The 11,327-nt window shown below is 35.8% G+C and overlaps 1 protein-coding gene across 1 annotated transcript in view; it reads left to right on the forward strand.

Moving 5' to 3' along the window:
* Positions 1-11,327, forward strand: part of LOC123246223 (ATP-binding cassette sub-family A member 10-like) — a 129,161-nt gene that overhangs the window by 88,048 nt on the left and 29,786 nt on the right. The window contains exons 21-24 of the mRNA XM_044675154.1: positions 1,524-1,661; positions 4,373-4,480; positions 6,471-6,647; positions 8,424-8,537. Coding sequence (XP_044531089.1) covers positions 1,524-1,661; positions 4,373-4,480; positions 6,471-6,647; positions 8,424-8,537 — 537 coding nt within the window. The remainder of the gene's footprint in view (positions 1-1,523; positions 1,662-4,372; positions 4,481-6,470; positions 6,648-8,423; positions 8,538-11,327) is intronic.

The raw sequence follows: 11,327 nt of genomic DNA on the forward strand, positions 1-11,327 counted from the left end.
TATTCCTTTTCAATCTGGTCATTTCTGCTGTTCAATTTGCTTATCAGTTCATTTGGTTTCTGAGCCTCACTTTCCATTTGCAAGATTCTACCTTTTAAACAGTTATTTTCTTGCCAGATCTCTTCCATTTTCCTCAAAATCTCAGTTTTGAACTCTTCCATTGCTTGTGAGGAGTTTTCCTTATTTGAGGAGGGTCCGGATGCTTGTTTGTTCTCCTCCTCTGTTTGCTTGGTTGTCTGGATTTTCTCTGTGTAAAAGTTGTCAAGTGTTAAAGACTTCTTTTTCTTGTTGTTAATCTTTCTCTTCTGAACTTCCTGAGACTGGGTAGCCATTGTTAGCCCAGCAGCTTCTCAGGTTTATCCTTGTGCTCAGGGTCTGTCTGCAGTCTTTTGGCTCCTGAGGTCTCAGTTCTGGTTTTTTCCAAGGTCAAGCCCCCTGGTGGACACCATTGCTTGATCCTCTGCAGGAGGTTTCTTTACAAGTCTCAGGGAGCTGCTTCCACAGTCGTATACCCGTCTGCCCTGGTTCCCCACTCAGGGTTTCAGAGCTTTAGCTCGTGGCTGTGTCTGCCTCCACCCACGCCTCCGCCCGCGCCTGTGCTCTGAGCCTGTGTTCTGCTCCCGCGCTCAGAGTTTGTGTGTTTTCTTTAGCTTTTTGGGGTCCTAAATCTTGCTGCTCTCAGGAACAGGCCCTGGAGCTGCCAATGACTCGATGGGTGCCCCAAACTTGCTCTATTTCTTTTTAGCTGGCTTAGGCGCTATAGGTGTTGTGTGTGGAGGGGGTGGGGGTGTGATGGTTGCTCAGCCCGTGATTTAGTGAGAGCTGTTTCACCCCTTTATAGCATGGAAATGCCTTGATTCCATGTATCTTCCACGCTGTGCCCTGTTGTGGGGTTCCTCCGTTCATCTGGACTTGTTTTTATGTCCCCTTGAGGAGTTTTGTGTGTTTTGGTCAGGAGAGGTTAAGAGCTGCTTTTTACTCTGCCGCCATCTTAACCCGGAAACCCTGATATTTCTAATCACAAAAATAGGAAATGCATGAGAAAAATTTAAGCCTGGATATATTTTTCCAAAATATTAAAAGTAAAATAAAGTAAAATATTCTGTACAATATTTTTACAATAAAAATGGGTCAATTTCTTTTGTGTTACTTATACATTTTTCTGATTTCTCTTTATTCTAAAGGCTTTATATGTCCTTTTGTGAGCTCTCATGAATATATATGGTTTCTAATCTTATATTTTTAGCTTCAAAGTTTTATTCTATGACACAATTAGTTTGGGGAAAAAAAGCGATTCAAAATATATTGTTTTTCTGCATACTTGTAGCCATTCCCAATATCAACAATTAGTTGACAGTTTCAAAATCCTGAATTTCTTAATACAAATAGAGTATGTTGTCAAATATTATTAATGACAAATTAACCTTATTCAAGACCTTTGCCAGAAAATAGCAATTTATAATGTTTTTATGTATTATTCATCAAAAACTTTCCTTTGAAAGCTCATATTTGTCATTCTTAAGCATTACAGATTTTCAGTTGCATGCAATACTAAGAGGCTGAACTGTTTTCCTGTACTCATGGGTATTATTAGCAATGGACTACTTGGAATTTTTAACCCATCAGAGCATATTCAAACAAAGAGGAGCACATTTTTTCATGTAAGTATAGTAATGCTTCAGTTAGCCAGAACTATCAGTAAATATGATGTTTTAGATAGTGATCTTTTTAGATAAATTAAATCTTTTTTAACTATGAATATGAAATATTATTTCACAGTGCTCACTTTTGATTTGTTGTTGGCTTTCTTTCTGTCTACACTGTTGTAGTACATGTACACATATTGCTTTTCAATTTTTCCTTACTTTGCTTAAGTCTTTCCATGGTCCCCTCACATTTGCAAAGAAGGTGGTGAAAGAGAAAGAATATAATTCACATCATCAGTGATTTCTAAATGAAGTGATCTGCTTTTCTTATAATGTTTTTCTAGGAAACACACTTAAACTCTCAGTTCCTTCCTCTGTAAAATGGAGAAAAGAATTATTGTGAAGATCAAGTGAGATAACATATTAGATAGTGCCATATAAAGAATTAGCTAAAATTACTATTAATTTTGATTTTGACTGATGATTTTAAAATTTTCTATGTTTGAACTGTTTAACAAATGAGTTGCTTTTATGTGGTCTGACACAGAAGTGCTTTATAAATTCCAATCTTCAGATTCTTCCCCTTAGTCCTAATTGTCTCATGGAGCTATTGATTTCTCTATTGTCTCTTCTAATTTTTAACCTTGGGGAAATGACAACTTTTTGTTCTATGATGTTGATTTTCCTTTCAATTCTTTCCCCTATAAATATATTTTGATTTTTTATATCTTGCTTTATTTCTTCTGGGTATTCATATATTCTTTGTGTAAGAAATAAAATGGATATAAAATAATAGATTTAAAAATATTAGGGTTTTAAAAGATTTATTTATATCCATTAGAAAAATAAAGCCACATGTCATATTAAAAGTTAGTTTGAAAGATTCGCCTTTACCTCCACCACTATGCTGCTTCAGCTGGAAAAGAGAGTGTGTCCTTCTAGGCACTTCCTTTTTATTCTTCTCTCTATGTTATTACACTTCCTGTCTATGTGATTACACAAGAAGAATCATGGGAAATGTAGTTTGAAAGAGCCCTAAATGTCCACAGGAAGTTTAGATCAGGGACCTCAAAATTAGTTCAAGGACCCCCAAATTTCCAATACCACATTTCTTCCCTGAGATCCAGAGGAAAGACTGGTCTTCCCAATGGATCTTGTAAAACATAACTAACTTATAAATTATAGAAATTTGGGGATAAAAAGAAAAGAGGACAAAAACAATGATCCTATGATTGCTAGGTACATTGACAAAAAGCCAATTAGGGGGCAGTCCCCTTTGGCATAAGAGTGTACATCCAAAACAAATTCATTCAACTCCCCATAGTTCAATTCACTGCACCCCAAATTTCATTCTGGATCTTCTTGATGCAGTGTAGGTTTCTATAGGTATCTTCATGGTGCCTTCTCCAAACAGGTTTGTCATCTGGATTCTGGGGATATAGCAAATTTATTATCCTGAAATTACTCTCAAAAGAATTTAAATTTTACATTATAGATTATAATACAGACATTTAAAACATATACACCCCCCTGAGTAGAATTAATAACACATTCTCCTCTGAAGAGGATTATGGCCAACCCCCAGATCAGGTAAGGATAAATGACTGAGTTATGGGATTGTATGAGTCAATTGGCAAAAGAAATAAAGAAAAAAATCCAAATAAAAGAGAAAAAATAACTTGTGAATGATATGTAAATGTCCAAGTCTTATGTGCAAAAATGTAAGAAAAAAATAAACTTATAACAGGTCCTTGAATCAAGGCCCAATTAAAGTGATTTAAGCAATTGTGCAATTACCCATTCAGTAGCCATGACTATAGAAAGTTACCACACTTACAAGAGAAAGAAAAGGACCTAAATTTTATGTGAAAAGGGAAGTGTCTTTCCCTGGTTTGATTTGCCTGTACTTCTCAGGGATAGGGTGAGCCAGGATGATGTACCTTTTGTACTTGACTAGGATGAAACTCGGGGAAGTCTGGCCTCTAACATATGTCAGAAAAGTTGCAACCCCAAACCCCAATTGCTAGGTTCAAGTCCTTCAGTATTGGCAGAGAAGTTCAACAATCCTACCTGGATTGATATGGTCTTTTTGATCTTGTGCTGCTAGGCACTGTGCATTTTCTCACCAATCTCATTTGCGACTGGGTAGTCTCCTTAACCTTGTGGCTCTTTTTGTTCCCTTCTGAAATCAGACAGAATCAGAGTATAAATTTTATTGGAAATTGACCTTAAGAGTTATTTCTCTGGTTCTTCAGTCAGAGTTCTTTTCTCCCCTTGGTCACTGAGGAGAAAGTCTTGTGGTGCAAAGATATTTTTATTCTTTTTTCAAGTCTCTTCTTTACTAAATCTTCAGCTAAGATCTTATTGTCTATAAGAAACCTCTCCCAATATACCTTACTGTTAATGCCTTCCCTCTGTTGCCTATTTCCATTTCATCCTGTGTGTATATTATTTGCACCTAGTTATTTCTTTTTTCTCTCCAATTTAGACTATATGGTCCTTGAAAACAAGGACTTTAAAAAAATTCCTGGCACATTGTAAGCACATAATCAATGCCTATTGACTTGATTTTCCCCAAATGTAAATACTTTTTTGACTTCTTGTTGTAGAATAAGTTGTAGAATTGATTATTTTTACTCATTTGAATAAATCTTCCATTATTATTTATGTTTTTTATTTGCTGCCCATAGTTCACTTCTTTATAGTATTTATTTTTCACTTTTTAGGATGATGTATCTATAGGGGTTGGTATTATGGAGACATCCTTTTTCTGTATGTTCATTGCAACCAGCATTTCTCCTTATATTGCAATGGGCAGCATTAGTGATTATAAGGTAAGCACGATTACCTAGCATTTGAACTTCCTTTTTAAACCATTGTAGTTATAATATTATATATTTTCTCCCTTAAGAATCTATGAAAATTTATTTATCAAACACTTGGTCCACCTTGCACTTATAACCATCCATGGGTGTGATGAACATTGTTTTAAACAGACTAGATAATTAATTATCAGTTTAATAACGCAGAAAATTCTTTCTTCTAAAAAGATACAATAAAAATATACCTTCTTCACAGGGAGCCAGTTTATTTAATCCCACATATTTATTCATGAAACTTCTTTAACTTTCAGACATCCATTTTCCAGCCTATAGAAGTTCAAAGATGACTGACTTATTGAAATTCATTATCACATTTAAGAAAGATCAAGTGATTTGTCCAAAGACATAGAGTTTAGTAGTAGAGCTAGCTCTTGAACCCAGGTCATCTGATTCACAGAATAAGACTTTCTTCTGGCTATATCATTTAGCTCATTCTCATTGTAGAAGAAATACCTTGACCATTCTTACACTTCTATGGTACCACCAAGTCCAGACTCCTCTTGCACTTCCACCAACTTGAGTGATGTATAAAGAAATGTCATTATAAAGTCTAGGCTTCATGGCATGGCACATAGCAATACCTGTGAGATCCCCAATTGTTGAAGCATGTTGGTGATTTGGAAATGTGGAGATCTGACAACAAATCATCAGGGGAACTTCTGAGATTTGTGACTAGTGCAACTAGTAAGGCAGTCTAGTTTGAGTATGAAAAATCAATAAACATTGTCAAGTCAATAAACAAAGTCAAAAAACAATAAACATTGTGCTTTCTCTAGGCCAAGAAGAGGGATTTTCAGAGACCAACTAGAGAGCATGGCCACAATGGATAAGAGAGGTCTAGAATGAGAAGAGAATTATTTGAGGAGAAGAGACCATGCTGAACAATATATATTAAAATATTTTTAGATCTTTCCATTTAGGGAGTAATGAATGAAGAGGTTTTACCTTCAATATCCCAGAAGCAACCAAGAGATTCATAGTAAGCAAGGGAGCAAAGCAAAGGAATAGATTAAATAGATGAGGTGCCCAGAGTCATTTCCACAATATCTTTCACATTTCTCTTCATTTTCCCCACTTATCTATATGAGTAATATTATATATATATATACATGTATATATAATATTGTAATATAACACCATATTAGTTCAGGTCCCATCACCTCTCACACAGATGATAGAAATAGCTTCTTGACAGTTATTTATTTCCTTCTGTGTTTCCTTTCTGCAATGCATCCTTCATATAAGTGATATTTTCCTTCCCTTGTAATAGGTTTGATTATGTCATATATCTTCCTTCCTGTTCTCAATAACCAATAGCTTATAGTTATCACCTGATGGCTTTCTAAATGTCAAGATAAAAAAATTTCAGTCTTGAATTTTAGGCCCTCTGAAAACAATCTACATTTCCAGCCATTGTTCACATTGGCTCTTGGATTTTATCTATTTCTTCATCTTGTTCTGGGCTCTCTGTGATTTGATAAAAATCATTCCCTTATGCCTAGTATTTATTTTCCCCTATTTGCCAACTATTGAGGTCCTCTTTTTCCATCAAGACCAAACTAAGTCACTATCTAGTCCATGAAGCATTCCATGATCTTCCACATTCTACTCCCTTTCTGCCTCATCAATCCTGGTTAAATGTGATCTCTTTACTCCTCAACACTTCACATTTCCCTCAGTATTTTGTTTGATCCTTTTTTCTTTTTTTTGTCCTTTTCACTTTCTTCCTGATATAATACTTGTTTTTATACATGCCTTATCTCACACCCAGCTCTTTAAGATCTTTGAAGGGATTTGGTCATAGAGGTTGATTCATATGATATACCTAAGATTTATGAAGTATAATGAGAAAATAAACATTTTAATGTACTTGACATTATTAATGTTTCTCAAATTTTCAGTTTTCAAAACCTCCTTGTAACTTCTTCTATTTCTCCATCAGATAAAAGCTCAGTCCCAGCTATGGATTTCAGGACTCTATCCATCAGCATACTGGTGTGGGCAGGCATTGGTGGATATTCCTTTATATTGCTTGATTCTCTTTTTAATGTATGTCATTAACTATCTTATAAATACTACAGCTGAAGGCTGGCCAACAAATCTAATCCTGTTTGCTCAGGTAAGTGATAAAATTTATAGAAGAAAAAAAATTTCATTAGAAAACTTATGATTTAAATCTTCTACAATCAAACAAATGTTTAATAATGTTTTATTTAACATAAAGTAAAGAACTGGAACATGATTGTATTATATAATTTTTAAAAAAATTATTTATGGGGCAACTGGGCAGCTCAGTGGATAGAGCACCAAGCCTGGAAATTAGAGGTCTTGTGTTCAAATCTCTCCTTAGACACTTTCTAGTTATGTGACCATTAGTCATATCACTTAACCCCAGTTGCCTAGCTCTTATTGCTCTTCTGCCTTGGAACCAATTTCCAAGATGTAAGGTAAGGTTTAATATATATATATATATACATATATATATATGTCTGTTTTTTATAGTAAAGTTTCCATGTATTTCCCTCTGACCCCATCACACTTTTGACCCCATGCACAAGAGAAGAAATCCTTGATATATATAATGTGTGTGTGTGTATGGATCTATTTATGTATATACAAAATTATATAATGCATGTTTCTATTTTCTATTTATCAGTTCTTTCTCTGGAGGTAGACATTCATAGTTATTTTTCAAATAATAATAATAATGATTATATTTATATTTATTTTAAAAATTAATCAACAAACTTTTTTCAAGTGCCTATTATGTGTGAGGCACTATGCTAACACTATAGATACAAGGGCAGAAGCAAAATAGCTTTTTCACTCAGGTAGCTTACATTCTAAGAGAAGTCACTTAATACATAGGTATAGATACAAGAAAGGGTAAGACAAAGGATAAAGGGATTTAAGAGTAGATGACAGAATACAGTGAATTGGTTAACTAAAGGGTAGAGACAAGAAAGAGATAAGAATATAATCAGAATAGGATTATTCCCTAGCAAAGTCCTGAGGAATGGGGATCAAAGAAGCACCTATGTGGAAGGTAAGATCAAGAGTGTGATTATCTGTATAAGTAGCTGAGTTGGAGTAGCAAAGTCATGAGAGCTGAATAAATTGATGAAATGAGACATTATAATCTTTGAAGAAACATCAGCTTAATACTGAAGTCCTCTAATATAAGAGAAAGCATTGGAATAGAAAGGAAAATTACAAACCAACCATTCAGTTGAGGAAGGAGAAAGAATGATATGGCCAGTAGTAGGTAATAGTCACCATGATCTGGACTGGGTGACAAATTTATATATTATAACCATCTAAGTATGAGAAATAACTGAATGATATTGGTAGAAGTGAAATCTGGAACTGGCAGTGGGGAGCAAGGAACACTCTGATTTTCCTCCCATCTTCTCTAAAACCAGTATATCAAAGAAGGTTCGGCTTTTCTTGGATAATCCTGAACTGCTAGCCATGCATTCCAAGGCAGGTCTTTGTGACTGCCAGAAGATACAAGGAAATGAAGAAGTCTAAAATAAAAAGAAGTTTATTAGTAACAGAATTGGATTTCTTATGGCAAAGTGAAATGGGCAGATAGATCTGGAATAGGGCACTGGAAAAGGGAGGTTGGGGTGAATGGGGATTAGACAATGCAAGGTAAATGTTTGGAATTTGGGCTTTGAGGTTTGCTTATAGGCAATGTATAATTCTGTATCACAGGTGAGGAGGGGGGTTGCTAATTATAGATATAGACATCTGGGCAGAGCAATTATTCCAGATCTTGGCATGATGATCTTGCCTCATATTTTTTTAGAACTCCTTCTAGCACGTAGTTTTTAAATCTGACATTTTTCTAGATAGCATTTTTCTTCCTAATGTCATTTTCTGTCAATTTCAGATCCTGTGTACTATTGGTTATTCATCATCTGTTGTTGTCTTCACATATGTGATTTCATTCATTTTTCGCAAGAAGAGAAAAAATAGTGGCCTTTGGTTTTTTTGCTTTTTTATTGTAAGTACAGAACATATTGTATATTCATTTTCAATTTTTACCTAAAATTTAAGTACTGTCTTTTTTATCTTTGTAGTGAATTATAACAAAATGAATATTCCTTCATAAAATATTTGTATTAGAATTGGATACTTTTAGAGCCCCTAATTTTTATATATATTTACCTGTTTCTCCTGGTATGTACTCATAACTTGCCATTCATTTATTTCACTGACTAGAATAGAATCATAGCATTTTAGAAAGTTTGATGGGATTTAAGAAATTATCTAATCCAATCTCTTCTTATTTTAAAGACAAAGACATTAAATTTACTCATCCAAAGTCATGAGGATGGCTAATGATAGTAAAGTTTAGCATTTCAAAGTCTTTAGAATTTTAATCAAGTGCATCATACTATGTCTAATTGTATAGAAGAACTCATATGGATTCATAGTTTTTGTAAATCTCTTTGTAATTCTCAGGGAACCTGGAACAATTTGCATACTTCTATATAAATAGAGAGGTGACTAATTAGAGAAGGGAATGTTGAGGGCAACATGCCTTTGAATATTTGTATAAGGACTAGAGGTGGTGCCAGAGGTCCTTGAAGAGAGAGATATGATTTAGGAACCTGTTCAGAAGAGATTCATGGGGAGATTTAAAAAAAAAAAGACTTTGAAATATGAAGATGTACAGGAGAAGCCAGCATCTCGGCATTGTCTCTGAATTCCGATTTGTCTCCTTATAGATATTGGAGACTTTTGCTTGGAAAGGGCCCTCTTTTTGGTTTGAACTGAAATCTCATCTTGTTCTCTTCAAAGATTTTACCCCCTCATTTATTTTCTAATATAATCTAATCTGATTGGACTTGGACAAATGGGTTTATTTGTGACAACTAATGACTTTTTTTCCCCCCTCTATAACCAGAATTTGATGGGAAAAGGGCAAAAAAGTAGTTGTAAGCTAAGGACTAAGACCAGGGAAATATAATTTTTCTGTGGATGGGTTTCTACGTGTAAACTTTGTGTAAATATAAAAACTCCAGGATACTTTTCCAACTTGTAATCACTCAATGGAGTGAAATTCAGAAAGTAAGCTATTTCTCTTGTCTCTTTCCTAAGAATAATACTTAGTGAAAGAGGGAGTGATAGCTAAGCAGCTTGAGTATTTTGCTGGTCTCCTTGCAATGTCAGGAAAAAGTGAGGAAATCTTCCAGCAGTTGGGTGGAACCTCCCTGGCAAAATTAAGTAAACTGATGTTCTTCCTAGCTGTGTGACCCTTACCAACTCATTTAACCCTGTTTGCCTCAGTTTCCTCATCTTTAAATGAACTGGAGAGGGAAATGGCAAACCACTCCAGTATCTTTGCAAGAAAGCCCCAAATGGGGTCATGTGGAGTCAGACTCAACTAAAACAAAAAATTAATCATTTAAGATGTACATCTTAAATAAATTTGCTTCCTCCAAGGGTGTTTTACAATAATGGCATTAACACATTATTGTCAACCAACCACTCTTAATCATGGACTGTTACATAGTCATGGTTAGTCCTTCTAGTCCTTGTTCTACTTTACCTTCTCTTATGCTTCCCCCGGCTTAGTGCCATCACAGCTGCCTTGTTCTATAAGCAACTTCCAATCAATCTTAGCACTAAGAGTAAAAGGTGATGTATCCCCCCATTGTGAGGAAGATTAGATTAGGTATTGATTATGTATTGATTAAGTTGTACATAGCAGGAAGGAGCTGGAGCTGGGAATTCCAGGTTGGAATGAAGGAGGAGGAAGTCTGTCTGTGCCCTGAGTGTGGACTCCATTAGTGGTAGGCAAAAACTGTTGCCAGCCTGGGAGACCTCAGAGCAAAGGACACCCTGCTTCCTGATTTCCCTGGGATCCTGTGTGGTGTGGCATCTAGAAAAAGGACAAGATCTACAGAGCCAAGAGAAGAGGTGAAGTTTGAGTGGAGGACAGTGCTTCAAGCAAAACCCTTACTACTTGGTTCCTGAGACAACTTTAGCTCCTGGCATCCAGAGATCATCAGTGGATTGCAGTGAGAATCCCAAAGCCACAAAGCCCTAGCTGTACTCAAGCCTGGCAGGTTCCAGGTTTGAGGCAGAAACCCAGAGACTCCATTTATAGCTCCTTGGGCCCTGTTAGTTTAGATCACTAAGTTAGAGTAGAATAAGTTCTCCCATTGCCCTGTGGTTTTATCCCTTAGATTTTAAGTATAGAAATCCTTTCCCACCCTTTAGTCTAACATAATTAAAGCTGTTAAGTCCCTTTTACCTTGTTAGCCTGTTACTATACTCTGGTCTAGTGGAAGCTGGGTGACAGTTAAGATCAACTGCCATTCCTGTGGAAATCCAGTAAACTCTGGTCTCTTCACCCTGGTCCAGTCTCTCATAAATCCTAGAGTGTGTTCCCACAAACCACTTAGTTTATTGTAATATCCCTGGTGACCCCATTACCTCACTTATATTTTCCTACACCCCAAACTCAAGGCTCAGCTTGGCATTTCTGCTCAGCCTCAAGTTGATGGAACTCTGTGCCCTATTTTCTTACCTGGGACTACCTCCATTCTGTCCTATGCAGGCATCCTAGTTTCTGTGTCTACTCAGCTCAGTCCTGAATTCTTCCCTGGAGCTCTCCTGTACCTAAGTCCATCCCTTCTCTTTGATTTAGTGCTTCCTGAGCCAGAGCTCCCAGAATTTTGCTCTGCGGTATCCAGACCATTCATTTCCTTTCCTTTTCTTTTCTTTTCTTTCCTTTTCTTTTCTTTCCTTTCCTTTCCTTTTCTTTTCTTTCCTTTTCTTTTCT

Source organism: Gracilinanus agilis, chromosome 4 (assembly GCF_016433145.1).
Source record: "Gracilinanus agilis isolate LMUSP501 chromosome 4, AgileGrace, whole genome shotgun sequence".
Classification (NCBI taxonomy): Eukaryota; Metazoa; Chordata; class Mammalia; order Didelphimorphia; family Didelphidae; genus Gracilinanus; species Gracilinanus agilis.